Raw genomic sequence first — 19,651 nt, 5'->3', positions numbered from 1 at the left:
TGCAAAAATTTGGCCTTCGAGTGCTGAAGTGATTTTCCTCCCGAAAAATTTTATTTTGAAATATTTTCAAAAACTAATGCGGTTTCAATTACTTTTGGACTAAGATATATTCATGGGCAAAGTTTAAAGGAAATTGATTTTCCGACCCGAAACGCAGTGGACCGGTTTTAGGGAGACTCACTCTTAACTTTTAGGATTTTTGCAGATGACACAAATATGTTTTATTCTTCAAAAGACCCAGAACAATTACAATCAGTTATCAATGAAGAACTAGGAAAGGTCTTAAAATTCTGTGCAGCAAATATGCTGTCCATTAACTTCAAGAACACTAATTACATGATAATTACTTCACCTAAGAAGAAAACAAATATCAGAATAACAGCTTGTAATATAGAGCAAAAGTCCCAGATTAAATATTTGGGTGTCTTTATTGATGAACATCTAAAATGGGATGCTCAGCTCCAGCACATTAACAACAAAATAACAAAAAACATTGGAATTTTATTTAAGCTTAGACATTATGTGCCTATAAGTACACTCAAACAACTGTACTATACTCTCATATATCCGTATCTAATGTATGGATTAATGAGCTGGGGTACCATATATCAAACTAAGTTAAATAAAATCAAAGTAAGTCAAAATAACTCATGTATTCGTGCATCTTCTTTGCAAACAAAAGAGAAAGTCCCACACCGTACTTTACACTAATAGAGATCTTAAAGTTAGAGAATATCTTTAAATAAAAAATTGGCGCTCTTGTGCATAAAATGCAATATCAAAAAAAGGATACACCTCCTGCCCTCTATGACTTAGTTCAACCGGCTTCAGCTGTCCATAATTGTAATACTAATGGTAGGTATGGCACTAATCAAAACCTGTGCAGACCATTTTCCAGAACTAATTATGGCCTAGCAAGGTTTCTTGTAGTGGCATCACAGACCTGGGAAGCAACACCTATGAAAATTAAGTGTCTCCCCTCGAACAGTTTTAAAAAAGAATATAAACTCTTTCTACAGTGTACTTGACAGTCAGGCATCTTGAACAACTCTAATCCGTTATTTAGCTCTATTTATTTAATTATTTAATTATTTAATTCAAATAGTTTTTTATAAGTACTGTATAACCTCCACCCACTTGTAACCGCTCTGTGGTAGTACATTGTAGCCAACTCGAAAGCTAGGCTCCTTCGGCTGCTACACACTTTTTTCCTTTGTTATGTTTAATTCAATGTATAGTTAGCTCTGTTTTTACTTCTTCTTTTTTTTCTTATTGTTGTTGTATTGTAATTGAATAAGTGTGAATAAATGAACTTGAACTTGAACTTGGACAGTCCGTTGCGAGTCTCGATTCTCGACACGATTAGCGATTTATTTACTAGCTCTAAGAAAACTAGGAGAGTTGCTTACCTTGTCTTCAGGGTCGCCTTCTCTTGCTGATCTTCTTATCCAACAGTCATTCCTGTGAGTTGTTTTGCAGGTTGCCATTCTATTCCACTTCACCAAGAATCTCAAATATGTGATGCAATGTTGTCAATCACTAAAAAAAAATTGACAAAAATTAACTTGAGTTGACATAGCATTTTAAAGAACAGAACTTGTATAAGAGTTTTTTAGACACCTTATCTCATGCCAGGTCAGTTGGTCAGGTTAAGAGTCCATAATTTGTACTTTGAATGGAAATTTAACTGCTTTTACATTCTTATTATCAAGGTGTCCATAAAAGCAAGGTGTTCACATGGCCAGAATTGAGTTTACTAGGGGGTTCCATTTCCGGGGTGGAGACACTCCCCCGCTTGGTCTAGACAGGGATGTTACACTGTACAGGGTATGGTTTTCAGGGTCTTGAGTCTTCCCCACTATTTTGCGTCTTTAACAGAGAATGTTTTTGAACTGGAAGCCTTTAAAAGAGTACGTGTGAAGGCTGCAGGTTCCATGAAATTAGCATGAAAAAATTACGTAATTCTGTATGCAACACCAAACTAATCAGGGTTACAGTTGAACCTTGATTATCAGGACTTTTTAATTACACACACTTGTTTTGCTGGTCCCATTTTTCATGAATATTTACCCTTTAAGCACTAAGAGTGATCAGCATCAAGTTTCTCCTTGTAATATGAATGCCTTGTAAAACAGAGTGGTCACTAGCAAGGCTGCTGCCTAACGGGTGCCTGGTTGCCAGAGGCGCCTACGATTCACCCTCGGGCAACCAAAATTTCAAACAGGAAGCCTGAAAAAGCACCTTAAACATATGATTCTCAGGCTAACTTCCAGTGAACAAACAACAAAATTCCCTGCTCATTCTGCACTTTTGATACGACAAAGGAAAACATCGTTTGATCGTCAGCCATAGGCAAAAATATATTACCGCTGATAAAAGGTAAACAAACAGCACTTTTGTCTTGTAATTCGCTTCTGTGACTTCTGCTGCAGAGCAGTTGAAGTTTCTTATCTGAAAATGGTGTCAAATGAATAATTTAATAGTCTTTGAAAAACCTTCAATAATAAAATCATGACTTTTCCTTCAGCGTTAGAAACGTTAGGTCGCTACTGCATGAGGTAAAAACTGAGTAAAAGTCGCGATCCGTGGAAAAGCAAGCTGGTTTCAAATTACACGTAACATTGGTATGCTTTGAACTTTTGCAAGTTTGTAGCGTTTTCTTTCTTGCTAAGAACACAAATGGTACACTTGGAGGTTTCTTTTATCATTTATTCAGCGTTATCTATGCCTTCCTTTGCTGTACATTTTGTGAGAACTTTTGAAAGGCTCGCAAAAACATTTCAGTTTTTAAAAACAATGTGTGATTCCAGAAAATATCCATACCCCTCCCATGGATGGTTATTCCGATTAGACCCCCCCACCCCCTCGGAATTTCTGTTCCAGAGGGGTCATGTATAACCCCCCCACCCCCCAGATTCAAGATCATATCTCAAACTCTTTTTAATTTATGCTGTCGCGTGTGATGCCTGTAAAATAATACAAACCTTCACAAATATAAAAACAGTTGTGATAGTTCAAAAGATAGACTTGATACAAAAATACTAAGTCAATATTCCAAACTTCCAGATAAAAACCTTTTGTTGATCCTTTTTTATCACTTAAAAGCTTAAACTTAACTTCACTCAAATTGTAGACGCAAGTTCCATTGGTCCATGCATTCAATGTATATGTGAATGGTTATTGTTACATTTCTCGAGAAATAAATTGTTTCCTGAAATCCTTTTGAGTGGTGAGTATAAAAAATGCTGGTTTCTCAAAACTCGAGACTCGGTTTTCGTGTTTCAAAACTCGATTCGTTTGAGGCTCAAGTATTGTTCCAGTTTTGTCTCGTCACACAATGCTCCTTTTAAGCCTTCCCGACTTATGTAGGAAGATCGAAGGGCCTCTGCTCGCAGGGTATAAATTGAGAAACAACAACAACTTCAAAGATAGATCTTTCCAGTGATATCTCATTTTGGATATTCTGACTAATCCTGTCAGAGTTACACTTATTAAAAATGGTAACATTTTGGGGAAAAACCCACTGCCAGTTTCCTGTTTACATACTACTCTTTGAAGATTAATTTGCCTCTTTCCTAAAAAGTTAACCAGCCACAATTCCATGCAAAACAAGGATGATAAAGTGGGCAACAAAACTGCTAATAAACAACTTAGAAAGGCAAAGGAAAAAAAGAGAGCAAGAGAGAAAGATTGAAATAGATTCGCAAAAAAAGGTCCAAATTTTGGCTTTTGCACACACGTGATTAGTCGAAAAACATGCCTTTTTCCTTGCAAAACTCTTTTTTAGCCTTTCTTATGCTAATTAGCCGAAAACCAGTCGAAAGAAGAGGAATTGGTGAAAAATGCAGTTTTTTTCGCTACTCGATAGCCGTCACCAAAATAATGGTTAATAAAGTTACTGATCATTTTTAATTGGGTTCCTAGAAATGTCGCTTGTGCTCCTAACTTTTTCTTCTAATTTTCTTAGGCAGCAGCCTTGCACTAGAATTACAGACGTGATCACACAAGATGAATTTGCTTGATATTTTATCAACTTCTCCCCTCTACTTCTGTGGGAAATGAATAGGGGCAACAAATGAGAATTTAAATTTGGATGTTAGAGTTCAAAGGGTTAATAAAAGATGTGATCTTGAAAAATTGAAACAATTAAAAGTTCATTAATCCTTCCAAACGTCTGTTTAAAACACTGCTTTAATCGGTTTCGCTTTGAAAAAGCGCAAGCGGCACAAGATGAACAATTATTCAGCTGAATTCTAATATGCTCGATTGTTATGTTGCTAAGGAAATGTCATGCTTGATTCCACATTGGTTCGATCATAAACTCAAATGACTACCATATTCTATGCAATGAGAGCAGTCTGTTACTTCGATAAAGGATAAGCAAACCATTATTTCACATTTGGAGAAAAGTGAAAAAGGAACAAATTTAGCACTCAAGTTTAAAATCAGCAAGCAGCAGATCTCAGATATATGTAAAAACAAAGAGAAGATCCTGAAATTCACTGAAAGTGTTGAGACAAGTGTAGGATTGAAAATACAGGTTTTAAAGGCTTCAGCAGCACACCTCTATACCATTGTAGGAAAATCAGCTTACCCAAAGGGTAAGATATTATTCTTTAGTAAAATCCAACTCGTGATCTATTATCTATGCTGCATTCTGATTGGTTGGGTTACTACTAGGCTATATGTTAGAGCCCACTAGTACCAAAAAGCGCCGGCTTTTTGGCAGCAAAAAAGGATTAAAGTCTAGCTTTAACTAGCTCAAGTTGTTTTGTGTTGATATCTTTGACCAACTAGTTAGATTATGCTAAGACAATTATTTCTCTTGCCCTCATGGCCTCTGAGTCAATAGCCAATTCAGCCTTCAGCCTCATGGGCTATTGACTCAGAGCCCATTCAGCCTCAAGGAATAATTATTGTTAATAAGTTTAATACCTAATATCTGTGAGGAGCTTCACACAAATGTGCAGCCTATTACTACACATATTTTAGCAACATGGCCTTGAAAAAGCAACATAAGGCTAGACCAAATTGCAACATGGGTAAATACCAACCGGGCAGAGGAACCTGGCCTACTCCTCAAAATGGGAAATGACCAAACTTGAAATACAGACTAAGGAAATACATACCCCCCCTCCCACCCCCATACTTGTCCAACACTCTAACAAACTTATGCATGGCTTTGTTTATTTCTCATTGTATTTTTTGTTCTTTATTCTTATACTTTTGTACAGAATTTTTATGACAATACAATGCCATGCATAAATTTGTCAGAGCATTGGACAACCCTCCTCCCATCCAAGAGCAGACCTCTCAAGTCTCACGGTTTTGAGGACAATCTCATGCTCTCACGATGAGGCACAAAAATCTCATGGTAAACAGATTCACAAGCCGATGGAATACACTTTTTTTTAAACTTTTTTGCTGCGAAAAATTGATTTTCATGCGTCAATTACGTAGAAATCCACAGTTATCAGGCATATTCATCTCCATTCATCATATTTGATCGTCTTGTTGACAAGATAAATGCCAAATAATAATATTAATAATATTTACCAAATCTCCAGGGTTTTTAACCTTGATCTCCAGGTTTTTGGTCTTTTGGGGTTGACAGGTCTGCAAGAGGGCCTCTTGTTAGGTTGAAGATAAATAGAAAATAAATCTTTGTACAAGTTTCCAGCCCCGAAGCATGTTCTATTTCGAAAATACAGCGATTTGAACTTCCAAGTTTTCACAGTGCGTGACACCAAAATAAGAAATTGATGTCTCATTGAAAAATGTCTCTCCTCTTGATTTTCAGCAGTTTAACCATTTCAAGTATTAAAAGATGTGTTTATGCGCACGTATGCTAGCTCTCGAGTGAAAAGGAAGAACTTTTATGGAAAAAGTGAACTCCAGATGTTTTTGTTGATTTCCGGTGGCCAAAATGGTGGACAGTTCCTGTCCACCAAAGGGGCGTCTCCATACAAAGCTCTACAAAGGTGCGTGAAATGTTTCGGCAAATAACTCAGAAACTGTGGGCCACAAAGACCAGAGATTGGGGCAAATTGTTTATACGTTAGTCTTTTATAACCTTTCATTTCTTTGGCTTCTTCCACTGGACGGTGTCTAATTTATTTTTTTGTGCCGGGTTTATTGCGTGACATTGAAAACGAAGAATTCAGGGGAACACCAACTAAGGTAACGTAGGTATTCACAAATAGGTGGTTTTCACGTTACCTCATCGCCGCCATGCGGTGGACGGTAAACAAAAGATCGCTCATTAGCTCACTTTGTTTGTCGACCAGCATTTGTTCATTTCACCATTGTTATTTGTGTCTCCCGAGATTGCATGAAAACAACCTATTACAGGTTTGACTGTAGATGGGGATGGTAAAATGTCCGGAGAAGGGCTACCTTAAAATTACCTGATAGTGATCAGATTTAAAACATAAGCTTAATCCTTTCACTAACATTATCTAAATATTTCATGCTCATGAGACCAACATTTTCTGTGCTAAAGCCTTTAAAAACTTTAAGTTAAGCTCGAGCATACCTCACAAGACCGTTGCGGGACCTTCTGCCAAGCCACGTCCGTGAATTTCTATGCCATAAATAAAGCTAAGTGTTGACGAATAAGTTAAAGATCCAATCGAGGTGATATACGAGTACCTGGAGTCTAAAAATCTCACTTTAGGTCCAATTTAACTACACACATGTTCTGCGTGCTCCGTCGCCATATTTGTTTTTCTTTTAGTGCCCAGTCTTAATTAGCGCGCCAGTTTCGCGCGCGAGCTTTCAGAGCACTCGTTTCTCGTTTCTCGAGTACTCGATCGAAAACGCGATCAAATTTATGAAATGTCAAGGTTAATCGGTGAGAAAAAAAGTAAATTTTATTCCAAGCAATAAGTAATGAAACCAGCCTATTCACGAGCCAGAAAGCAACCTCGTTCCCAGGTTCCCCATCCTTACTGAGGACTTTTCAAATAATCGAACCTTAGTTACCAACAGTAAGTGAAAAATCCTCCGTGTAAAACTAAAGTGTATATATAAAGGCATCAGTCCAATAAATACGGAATGAAAATTTTACTTCCTGCTAAAAGGTAGAAGTAACTTCTCAACCAAATGATTTATTTCAAGTGATGCTATAATATTGAAAAACTAAGAAATACACAAGCAGTCAGTGAGCAGTTCCGAGTCAGAGTATTCCAACGGGATTTGCACTCCTATGATCTTCCAGGACGTCTGTGGGACGTCTATGAGAAACTCGTGGAGCGATATGCCATACAATTAGACCAATTTGTGTGTTCAGTAAAGATCTCAAGGCCGTTTCATAAACGGGATTCATAATGCTGTAAGAGGACCAACTCAGAATAGAGCCCAACTTCTAAATTCTATTGAGCACCCACCCATTTATTGCTGTCAGTTTGAAAAAAAAAAAAAAGGATCACCCATAGCAGGGAAGACAGGACAGGGCAGAGGATTGGAAAATGCCCTTTCAAAACGGGAGAATACAGTTTCGCCAATCGCCTGAGTTGTTAAGTCTTATCAGTCACTAATGGGTTTTTTTTGTCAATATACAGCTATTTCGAGAAAGGTTGTCGAAAAATATGTGCCCGCGGCAATCCCGAAAGGTAATATGGGATATGATAAATATACTGTTCCTGACATTGTAGCTGTCGAACCTACTTTTTTTGCTTTCCTTTAGCACTCGTAAACATATATCCATGCCCTCTCGTGCCATTCTTTCAAATTCCATTGAGGAAAAGCGAACTTAAAACCACCCACGATTCCTTTCGTGATTGTCGCGTGCACTTTTTCTGACAACCTTTCTAGAAATAGCTGTATAAAAATTCAGCACGACAGCGGCGAGTCTTAGAGGACACAAACATGTTTATTCATTTTCTTTGTTTGTGTCCTCTAAGACTCGCCATCATGCTGAATTGTTTTAGAACTTTCCGCTAAACACTGTCACAACTCTAAAACAGTAATCAGTGAAACATTGTAGTGGTGATTGATCTTAGGCAAATAAAAAAAAGCTTAAAAACAATACCGTAATTATTGTATTGACGCAAAGTAGGGGCACCCAACGACGGTTTTCTGTAAAATATATGTTCGGAGAAGCAAATATTGCCTAGAATTTTCTTTTATTTGAGGACAGCTAAAAATTTCTAGATGACCGTTCCATTCATGTACAATTTTCGGAAATAAATTCCCTACGATTTTCTAAAGTAAGTTTAATTTTTTACATTTCACTCCCTAGGTTGGGCTATTTTTCGTAGAAAAAAGGAAACCTAAATTTATTTTCGGATTCAAAAATGTGATGGAGAGAGCAATCAGCAAAATTTTCACTTTCGTAACACGTTAAATTGCATCTAAAATTTTGGAGACAATAATACAGAAGCCCTTGTAATGTCGAAAAGACTCAAGCACCCCTAGGATGACCGAATAGATATAGAATGCATTTCTAGAGATCTATTAAAAAGGCACTCTGGATAGCCTAAAAAGTATTTTCAATGTATTTAGGAGGAAACCGTCGTTGGGTGCCCCTGGCAAAGAGCACTTACTTCCACTTACTTTTGTTATTTATTACAATTTAATGGCAAAAGGTTTCACGTAAGTGATAAATACAAAGGTATTGCCATAAGGACGGTCTGTAAAAGAGTCAAAGACCCCATACAAGACAGACCACCTTTTAAAAAATATTCATATCATTAAAACTAACATTTAATAAGACAGAAAATTAAAAATGTGAAGATGCATATAGAAATATGTACAAAAAAAATCAATAAAATAATAATAATAAAAACCTCACACATTTCCAGCTTAAAACTCCCTCACTTCTTTCTTAAAACTAGCAATAGTTGTTGCCTGAGGAACAAGCAATGGTAGAGTGTGTCCACATGTCCACGATCCTATTGAAAAAGCTAAACTTAAATGTATTAGTTCTAGCCAAATTTTTTTTAAGAGTACATTCATTTTCTCCCCTCAAAGGAAACCGATCAGAATCTAAGAAAAACTGTACATATATAGATAGATCAATATTTATATAGCCATTCAGGGCTTTATACAGGAATGTTGCGTCAAATGAAAATCGCCTTTGTTCTAAGGACAACAAATTGAGCTTTTTTTCTCCGTTGTTCGTAATCATCATGGTCTTCAAAATAAACTTAGTTGCTCTTCGCTGAATTCGCACCAACTTAGAAATATTTCTAAATGTGTGTCAGCTGGTGTGTGGTGACCAAACAACACTGCAATACTCTAGCTGTGATGTGACCAGGGCAAGATACAGAGTTCTCAATGTGGAAACATCTTGAAATCCTTTACAGGTCCCTTAGACCCAGGATCTTGTTGGCCTTATTCGACATTTTATCAATATGGGTGCTCCAAGACAGATTGCGGATTGCATTAGTTTACATTTCCGTTCACGTTAAAGTCTCTGAGGTTTTGTTGACTCCATGCATATAAAATTGTCGAGATCTGGGACGGGTTGTTCGAAGCTGGGTTAAGGTAACCCACCGTTAGTGCAAAATTTGAACTCGGATATGAGAGCTTAAAAAGCAAATTCAGTTTAATTCTCTTTGCCTACAATTTGATGACTGGATATTCTAAAAAGAATAGAGAAAATTATCCGATAGTGAGCTTTTGATAAAAAGAAAAAGAAACCTGGGTTAAAATTTAACCCCAGGTTAGCGCTAACCAGCGTTCGAACAACTAGGCCCTGACTGAAATACGGAGTGATCAGAAGGACAGTTTATAATCCTGAATGTTTTGCAGTCGTCAGCATATAATGACACACAGTTTCCAGCCATTACTACTTCAGGCAAATCACCAATGAAAGTTACAAAGAACCAAGGGCCCAATAAGGAGCCCTGAGGTACGCCCGATGGAATAGCGTACCATTGAGAATTTATTCTTTCTATGACAACTCTCTGTTCTCATTCAAAGCGCACCGGAGATACCAAAATTACACACTTTTGCGGTAGGATATTATGTGCCACTTTGTCAAAAGCCTTTGCAAAGTTCAGGAAAACAACGTCCACCTGTTTGCCCTCATCCAAGGCCTTTGACCATTGATGATGTGACATAACTAACTGAGTAAAATCATATTATAACTTAGATATCTATTTGGCATTTCATCACGTTTGTCAAGATCAGTACATTTACAAAGTTTATCAAACCAAAGTAATACTCTTGTTGATGTAAGACATATAAGTGATTGAGCTTATTTGAAGCAAGCGTGAATTGAAGGGCAGGCCTTGACGAGAGTAGCAGAAGTCACGTAGAACGAAAGAAGCCCTGACTAATATAGTAGACGTAGGTTCAGAAAGTCTATACAACTTTGACGTCTCCACTATGAGGACGACTAACTGGTCCTGGCTATCTCTTGTCCTTGTGCTCCACGCTCAGCTCATGCTTCACCTTCCCCCGTAACGTATCAAAATGGCGACTGCTTTAAAAAGTACAATTATCACCTGTTCACTTTGCGGTCTCAGACAAGACTTCTTCATTGAGATCCTGGGTATATACATTTATGTACAGCTGTGACAGTAGTTGTCAACTTGAACATGTTTCCTCTCAGTTTACAAGTTCTTTGTTTCCGTTGCACCTTCCCCATCTTTCAAACTGCTCTTATCAAATGCACCTGCGATACAAATAAAAAAACTAATCATGACGGTTCCGTTTCCTATGTATTCTTTGCACGATTTATTTTAGCCATCGATCAACATGCTTCTGTTGCTCGTTGCGCTAAATGTTTTACCTAAATATCTGGCACAGATTTTTTCAAAGTCAAAACAAATAACAAAACCTTTACATTATATGCTAAAAATTCAGTAAAGTCATATTGTATCACTTTCAGCTTAAATGTTATTCGTATAATATTCGCACTGCATACCTGTTGTTCCGACACGGAGAAGTAAGTTGTGGGAGGCAACCGCGACTGCCAAGACAATAGGCATGCCGAATAATGAGTGTAAGCGACGTCAACCGTCACCAGGGGAGGTGGGAGGGGCGAAACTTCTAAGTCACTTCCACTGAAACCCGTTGAACTAGCCAAGAGGCGGGCAAAAACTAAGCAATTCTAACCAAGGGCCGCAATGCATCATGCCACGAGCCCGCAGGCCCAACACCACGGAATTTAAAAGAGATACTTAATTCCCGCGTCACCGGCCAATTATGTATGCAGTGAGAATATTTTACTTTATTTCAAATTCCTTCGATTTGTTTGCTGTTTGTATATTGATCAGATTATAGCTTCAAGCAGGGGATTGGTATCAAGCCAACCATGCTATCCCTTGCCACCCGAGCAGCCCAAGCAGCCTGTGCAATGGTTGCCCAGAATATCAGCCATCTCCTCTGGTACAAAATCGCGACTACGAAGAGAACTAAAGCAAAACGTATTGTAAAACCCAATCGAATCGAATGAAATACTTTCTTGCGGGCATATTAAATCTTTCGACTTCTCCGCGGAACAAGCATCATAAAAGAGGCGATTGATGACAAAAAATCTCCTTTTAAGAACACACGGAATCGACAAGGGAGTTGCCCTTAGCTCATTTGCCAGAAAAATACCTGTATAAAATAGAAGTTGCAAAATCAAATGCTCCTGCACCTGCTTGGGCTAGATTAAGTGCTCAGGGAATCTTCCCGTCTGCATTTAAACTCTCGCCCACCGGTAATTAGTACGTATACCCTGTGCACTGTCTCTGGTTCCCTGAGGATGAATCTTTTTAAGGGAAAGCGGTGAAAGGCGTGCGGAATACTACTACGGAATACTAGCAGCGTCTTTTTTAGCCTGTTCCATGCTCTCAGATAATAGGGATGAAGCATTGAAAGGCGTGCGGAGCGACTCAGTCGCGGAGCCTGGAACAGGCTACATTTTGTCTTTCCTCAGTTACACCCTCAAGAAAAAGTATGTTTAACACTTACTTCTCTTCTCTATGATTTATTAATACAGTGAAACCTGTATTAAGCGGACACCGTGTTAAGCGGACACCTAAAATGTACTTGAAATAGTCATTTCTATTGTTATCAACCTGTATTAAACGGAGTCCACTTGTAATCAAATTCCACCACCCAACATGCCAGACAGACACCGGAAATGCGAAAGATTACCTCGAATTGCCACCCACAACTTTTTCGATTTTTACATTAAAAAACGTGACTTGACAAACGTATTTGATTAGTTTTACAGTACAGTATTGTTTTCTATTTCGTTTTGTTTGTATGGAGCTTGTTTTACTCATCTGATTTCCTCAAATTTGACTTGCAATCTATGTTTAAGTTACTATGATCAATTGGTCCACTTTGATAAACAAATTAATGCAAACGTATATCGTCAAAGTCTCTGGGAGCATTCTTAACATTTCCACTGTTCATTTGAATGGCATTTGACATCTCATATGACGTTATCTATCGAAACCTGTATTAGGCGGAAACCCTGTATTAAGCGGACACTACAGCATCCCCGAGGGTGTCCGCTTAATACAGGTTTCACTGTAAATTGTTTTCGTATGCTCTTTGGAATCCCAGCTATCGTTTTCTACATTTTCATTTTAGTTAGTTATAGATTCGAGCATGCTTTACGAAATATTCCATAAAAATCGGAAAATAATTACATTCGGACTTCTCTCCAGTTGCCTCACTTTCATGAACAGGGTTGGAAACGACAATAAATAAATAAAAAAACTAAGAAAACTCAGTATAACTCCCTTAATAATATTTTTCAAAATGATGTGTAGTGTCACGAACATCAATTTCAAAAATTTTGCCTAAGATAACTGAAAAACCTAAAAATGATATCAAATACAAACCTTTGAATGTCACATCATCTCCAATAAGCATAAAGGGTGCCCACTGCTTGACGTCAGAAAAGCGAGTCTCTCTCATCGACTTCATGGCCTGATGAAGAGATTCACTGGCACTTTCACCATGAACAAGGTTCTCGTAAAAACGATCCATAAACCACATGGTAGCTTTGTCCTCTACAGCCCACAGTGCCGCCAGCACGGCGCGTGCGCCCGATGCTAGAAATGCTCGAGCGATTCCAACAATTCCCTCAGCTCTAATCTGACCACTTGCACTATGACAGCAGCTAAGGACAACCAGCTTGGCTGTTAGTCGAACTTGTGAAATTTCAGCCATCGTTAATAAGTAGTCTTCTTCGTGTGGAGTGCCGCAGGAGCTTATAGGGGAAAGAGCTATTTCGCCACGTTCGGCATAACCATGAGCAGCGAAGTGAATGAGACTTACTGAATGCATGCTTTCCAGGACTGCCTGCTTAGTTGCATCCTTTCCAAGCAACGGTTGAACACCGAGCAGTCCCCCAATCATCTCTGCTTCCTTTCTCGCCCAAGGCAGTGGCTTTAACTGTACAATTTCCCCTCGGTAGTATACATCACTAACGTCTGGCTCTCCTACGATCAGTGCACCGGTTTTACTATGGTAGTCTGCTGGACTGAGCTGAATCAACTTAAGAGTCGTCAAGGAAGGGACAATGCGAATCCTGAAAGTATCCGATAAATACTTTCCATTACCATCCATTAAAGCAGCAAAAGGAATAGGATACAACAAGTTATCCGGTATAATAATGATTTCTGATTCTTGGAGTAAGTCAGCTACAGGAGCGACTATCATGTTGTAACCATCAGCAAGGGTCAACGGTTTAGAGTCGTGATTTTCGTCTTCCTCTTCTTCGATAAGACGCAAAGATTCGAAGCTGTCACTCTGAGATTGTTTGCATGATAGCGGGGAACTTACACATGAAAATAATGATCGATCTTCGCATTGGTCTTGACGTAAATCAAGAGAGCCACCAAATGTGTCATTTCTAAACACTTTATCTGCACTTTCTTTGAGTCTCTTTTGTCGAAAAACTATAATTTTTTTTGGCTTGAGTATCCAAAAGTACATATTTTCACCGAAGCAGGAAACATAAAGACAAGAACTAAGTGCATTTTCGTTCATGATGTTCTCAATACCAATCCATGACTGTGGGTTGCCTGATACCCCTTTTTCCACAGAGTACTTATCTGAAAGTACGTCTGTCAGTGCTCTGGATCGTCCAAGCTCAGCAACATAAAGAGCTTCATAATACCTGCCTCTAGCAATCAACAAGCTACAAAGAAGAAGGTAAGGGGACACATGCTTATCGAAAAAAGAAATTTTGAATTGGTCCTTCCCTCTTAAAAAATCATGCATTTCTTCGCACTTCTGAATGCTTCCATGCAGATGTCGCAAAAGTTCAGTTATGCTTCCTCCTGCTACTAACCCGTTCAGAGCAATGGTAAGGTGGCAGTTAAACTGCAGTTCAATGTCCGCTATTTCGTAACTTATCTCAAGTGCTTTATTAGCAAATTCTTGACTCTTTGCAGTAAGTTGAAATCCTGGACAACGTTTTGCCAGATTTAAGTATGAAGCTCCAACACCAGCTTTGTCTCCGATTTCTTGTTTGATCACTAGCGCTTTTTGAAGGTATTCTTCAGCCTTGGTATATTGACCAACAGATTGAAACACAGTTCCTAGATTTCCGTAAGCAGATGCTTCTCCTTTTTTGTCACCGATTTCTTTCCTGATCACTAGTGCTTTTTGAAGGTATTCTTCAGCCTTGGTATATTGACCAACAGATTGAAACACAGTTCCTAGATTTCCGTAAGCAGATGCTTCTCCTTGTTTGTCACCGATTTCTTTCCTGATCACTAGTGCTTTTTGAAGGTATTCTTCAGCCTTGGTATATTGACCAACAGATTGAAACACAGTTCCTAGATTTCCGTAATCTGCTGCTTCTCCTTGTTTGTCACCGATTTCTTTCCTGATCACTAGTGCTTTTTGAAGGTATTCTTCAGCCTTGGTATATTGACCAACAGATTTAAACACAGTTCCTAGATTTCCGTAGTCGGTTGCTTCTCCTCGTTTGTCACCGATTTCTTTCTTGATCACTAGTGCTTTTTGAAGGTATTCTTCAGCCTTGGTATATTGACCAACAGATTGAAACACAGTTCCTAGATTTCCGTAGTCGGTTGCTTCTCCTCGTTTGTCACCGATTTCTTTCCTGATCACTAGTGCTTTTTGAAGGTATTCTTCAGCCTTGGTATATTGACCAACAGATTTAAACACAACTCCTAGATTTCCGTAAGCAGATGCTTCTCCTTCTTTGTCACCGATTTCTTTCCTGATCACTAGTGCTTTTTGAAGGTATTCTTCAGCCTTGGTATATTGACCAACAGAATTAAACACAGTTCCTAGATTTCCGTAATCGGTTGCTTCTCCTCGTTTGTCACCGATTTCTTTGTTGATCACTAGTGCTTTTTGAAGGTATTCTTCAGCCTTGGTATATTGACCAACAGATTGAAACACAGTTCCTAGATTTCCGTAAGCAGATGCTTCTCCTTCTTTGTCACCGATTTCTTTCTTGATCACTAGTGCTTTTTGAAGGTATTCTTCAGCCTTGGTATATTGACCAACAAATTTAAACACAGCTCCTAGATTTCCGTAAGCAGATGCTTCTCCTCTTTTGTCACCGATTTCTTTCCTGATCACTAGTGCTTTTTGAAGGTATTCTTCAGCCTTGGTATATTGACCAATAGATTTAAACACAGTTCCTAGATTTTCGTAATCGGCTGCTTCTCCTTGTTTGTCACCGATTTCTTTGCTGATCACTAGTGCTTTTTGAAGGTATTCTTCAGCCTTGGTATATTGACCAACAGATTGAAACACAGTTCCTAGATTTCCGTAATCTGCTGCTTCTCCTCCTTTGTCACCGATTTCTTTCCTGATCACTAATGCTTTTTGAAGGTATTCTTCAGCCTTGGTATATTGACCAACAGATTGAAACACAGTTCCTAGATTTCCGTAAGCAGATGCTTCTCCTCGTTTGTCACCGATTTCTTTCCTGAGCACTAGTGCTTTTTGAAGGTATTCTTCAGCCTTGGTATATTGACCAACAGAAAAAAACACAGTTCCTAGATTTCCGTAATCGGCTGCTTCTCCTTCTTTGTCACCGATTTCTTTCCTGATCACTAGTGCTTTTTGAAGGTATTCTTCAGCCTTGGTATATTGAGCAACAGAAAAAAACACAGTTCCTAGATTTCCGTAAGCAGATGCTTCTCCTCGTTTGTCACCGATTTCTTTCTTGATCACTAGTGCTTTTTGTAGGTATTCTTTTGCCTTGGTATATTGACCAACAGATTGAAACACAGTTCCTAGGTTTCCGTAAGCAGATGCCTCTCCTTCTTTGTGACCGATTTCTTTCCTGATCAGTAGTGCTTTTTGAAGGTATTCTTTAGCCTTGGTATATTGACCAACAGATTGAAACACAGTTCCTAGATTTCCGTAATTGGTTGCTTCTCCTTGTTTGTCACCGATTTCTTTGTTGATCACTAGTGCTTTTTGAAGGTATTCTTCAGCCTTGGTATATTGACCAACAGATTGAAACACAGTTCCTAGATTTCCGTAAGCAGATGCTTCTCGTTCTTTGTCACCGATTTCTTTCTTGATCACTAGTGCTTTTTGGAGGTATTCTTCAGCCTTGGTATATTGACCAACAGATTGAAACACAGTTCCTAGATTTCCGTAGTCGGTTGCTTCTCCTCGTTTGTCACCGATTTCTTTCCTGATCACTAGTGCTTTTTGAAGGTATTCTTCAGCCTTGGTATATTGACCAACAGATTTAAACACAACTCCTAGATTTCCGTAAGCAGATGCTTCTCCTTCTTTGTCACCGATTTCTTTCCTGATCACTAGTGCTTTTTGAAGGTATTCTTCAGCCTTGGTATATTGACCAACAGAATTAAACACAGTTCCTAGATTTCCGTAATCGGTTGCTTCTCCTCGTTTGTCACCGATTTCTTTGTTGATCACTAGTGCTTTTTGAAGGTATTCTTCAGCCTTGGTATATTGACCAACAGATTGAAACACAGTTCCTAGATTTCCGTAAGCAGATGCTTCTCCTTCTTTGTCACCGATTTCTTTCTTGATCACTAGTGCTTTTTGAAGGTATTCTTCAGCCTTGGTATATTGACCAACAAATTTAAACACAGCTCCTAGATTTCCGTAAGCAGATGCTTCTCCTCTTTTGTCACCGATTTCTTTCCTGATCACTAGTGCTTTTTGAAGGTATTCTTCAGCCTTGGTATATTGACCAATAGATTTAAACACAGTTCCTAGATTTTCGTAATCGGCTGCTTCTCCTTGTTTGTCACCGATTTCTTTGCTGATCACTAGTGCTTTTTGAAGGTATTCTTCAGCCTTGGTATATTGACCAACAGATTGAAACACAGTTCCTAGATTTCCGTAATCTGCTGCTTCTCCTCCTTTGTCACCGATTTCTTTCCTGATCACTAATGCTTTTTGAAGGTATTCTTCAGCCTTGGTATATTGACCAACAGATTGAAACACAGTTCCTAGATTTCCGTAAGCAGATGCTTCTCCTCGTTTGTCACCGATTTCTTTCCTGAGCACTAGTGCTTTTTGAAGGTATTCTTCAGCCTTGGTATATTGACCAACAGAAAAAAACACAGTTCCTAGATTTCCGTAATCGGCTGCTTCTCCTTCTTTGTCACCGATTTCTTTCCTGATCACTAGTGCTTTTTGAAGGTATTCTTCAGCCTTGGTATATTGAGCAACAGAAAAAAACACAGTTCCTAGATTTCCGTAAGCAGATGCTTCTCCTCGTTTGTCACCGATTTCTTTCTTGATCACTAGTGCTTTTTGTAGGTATTCTTTTGCCTTGGTATATTGACCAACAGATTGAAACACAGTTCCTAGGTTTCCGTAAGCAGATGCCTCTCCTTCTTTGTGACCGATTTCTTTCCTGATCAGTAGTGCTTTTTGAAGGTATTCTTTAGCCTTGGTATATTGACCAACAGATTGAAACACAGTTCCTAGATTTCCGTAATTGGTTGCTTCTCCTTGTTTGTCACCGATTTCTTTGTTGATCACTAGTGCTTTTTGAAGGTATTCTTCAGCCTTGGTATATTGACCAACAGATTGAAACACAGTTCCTAGATTTCCGTAAGCAGATGCTTCTCGTTCTTTGTCACCGATTTCTTTCTTGATCACTAGTGCTTTTTGGAGGTATTCTTCAGCCTTGGTATATTGACCAACAGATTGAAACACAGTTCCTAGATTTCCGTAAGCAGATGCTTCTCCTTCTTTGTCACCGATTTCTTTCTTGATCACTAGTGCTTTTTGAAGGTATTCTTCAGCCTTGGTATATTGACCAACAGAAAAAAACACAGTTCCTAGATTTCCGTAATCGGTTGCTTCTCCTCGTTTGTCACCGATTTCTTTCCTGATCACTAGTGCTTTTTGAAGGTATTCTTCAGCCTTGGTATATTGACCAACAGAATTAAACACAGTTCCTAGATTTCCGTAATCGGTTGCTTCTCCTCGTTTGTCACCGATTTCTTTCCTGATCACTAGTGCCTTTTGAAGGTATTCTTCAGCCTTGGTATATTGACCAACAAATTTAAACACAGCTCCTAGATTTCCGTAAGCAGATGCTTCTCCTTTTTTGTCACCGATTTCTTTCCTGATCACTAGTGCTTTTTGAAGGTATTCTTCAGCCTTGGTATATTGACCAATAGATTGAAACAGAGTTCCTAGATTTCCGTAATCGGTTGCTTCTCCTTGTTTGTCACCGATTTCTTTCCTGATCACTAGTGCTTTTTGAAGGTATTCTTCAGCCTTGGTATATTGACCAACAGATTGAAACATATTTCCTAGATTTCCGTAAGCATATGCTTCTCCTCCTTTGTCACCGATTTCTTTCCTGATCACTAGTGCTTTCTGAAGGTATTCTTCAGCCTTGGTATATTGACCAACATTTTTGAACACAGTTCCTAGATTTCCGTAATCTGCTGCTTCTCCTTGTTTGTCATTGATTTCTTTCCTGATCACTAGTGCTTTTTGAAGGTATTCTTCTGCCTTGGTATATTGACCAACAGAAAAAAACACGGTTCCTAGATTTCCGTAACATGTTCCAATTCCGCGATTATTTCCAGCCTGAATCATGATGCTGAGTGCCTTCTCGTAAAACCGTATTGCTTCCTCGTATTTGCTTGTTTGATAGTAGATGTTCGCTAGTTTAAGTAATATCATCCCTTCTGCTTCTTTTTGGCCACTATTGTGTAGTGTCACTAGAAGCTTTTTACAACATTCTATCGCACGGGTGTGATCGTACACACGAGTGTAGCCACCAAGAAGTTTAGAGTATACATAGATAAGAAGTGGTGTGGTAAGTTCTTTGATTGTCTCTAGGGCTTTACCGTTAAGGAGCACCAAACATTCGTTAAAGATGTCTACTGCTTTTATAATACTTCCAGTGTTGAAAAGGAAAGTTGCAACGACTGCACCAATATAAATGGTCTGTAGAATCTCCGAGATGTTGTCCATGACGCTTTTTTCTCAACCTTGAGAAAAAGAGTAAGAAAGTGGAAACAAGATTCTCAACGTCTTTTAACTGAACAGTTAAACTTCTTAGGCAAGATAATCAAGCTTTCATGTAAGATTTACTGAGGTAGGTCAGGATTATAAGTGTTGGACTATCATTTCTTTGGCCTATTCTATACTTCTTTAATCTGCAAATGCAGAATATCTAAATAAATAGTTTTACAGAGTAGTTTGTAACCTACTCTTTACCACCATACACCGTACTGTTAAAAATTCTGGA

At 38.6% G+C, this 19,651-nt stretch overlaps 2 protein-coding genes across 2 annotated transcripts in view; both read right to left on the bottom strand.

Moving 5' to 3' along the window:
• Positions 1-6,718, bottom strand: part of LOC140924857 (dynein axonemal heavy chain 7-like) — a 16,928-nt gene extending 10,210 nt beyond the window's left edge. The window contains exons 1-2 of the mRNA XM_073374860.1: positions 6,536-6,718; positions 1,410-1,539 (exon numbers count right to left, since the gene is read on the bottom strand). Coding sequence (XP_073230961.1) covers positions 1,410-1,487 — 78 coding nt within the window. The 5' untranslated portion in view covers positions 1,488-1,539; positions 6,536-6,718. The remainder of the gene's footprint in view (positions 1-1,409; positions 1,540-6,535) is intronic.
• Positions 1-19,651, bottom strand: part of LOC140924799 (uncharacterized) — a 67,573-nt gene extending 47,922 nt beyond the window's left edge. Inside the window, exon 1 of the mRNA XM_073374805.1 lies at positions 14,409-19,651. Within this exon, the coding sequence (XP_073230906.1) occupies positions 14,409-19,374 (4,966 nt within the window). The 5' untranslated portion in view covers positions 19,375-19,651. The remainder of the gene's footprint in view (positions 1-14,408) is intronic.

The sequence above is a fragment of the Porites lutea genome, chromosome 14, assembly GCF_958299795.1.
Source record: "Porites lutea chromosome 14, jaPorLute2.1, whole genome shotgun sequence".
Classification (NCBI taxonomy): domain Eukaryota; kingdom Metazoa; phylum Cnidaria; class Anthozoa; order Scleractinia; family Poritidae; genus Porites; species Porites lutea.
Note: the sequence above shows the minus strand (reverse complement) of the source record. Positions and strands in the feature narration are given on the sequence as shown.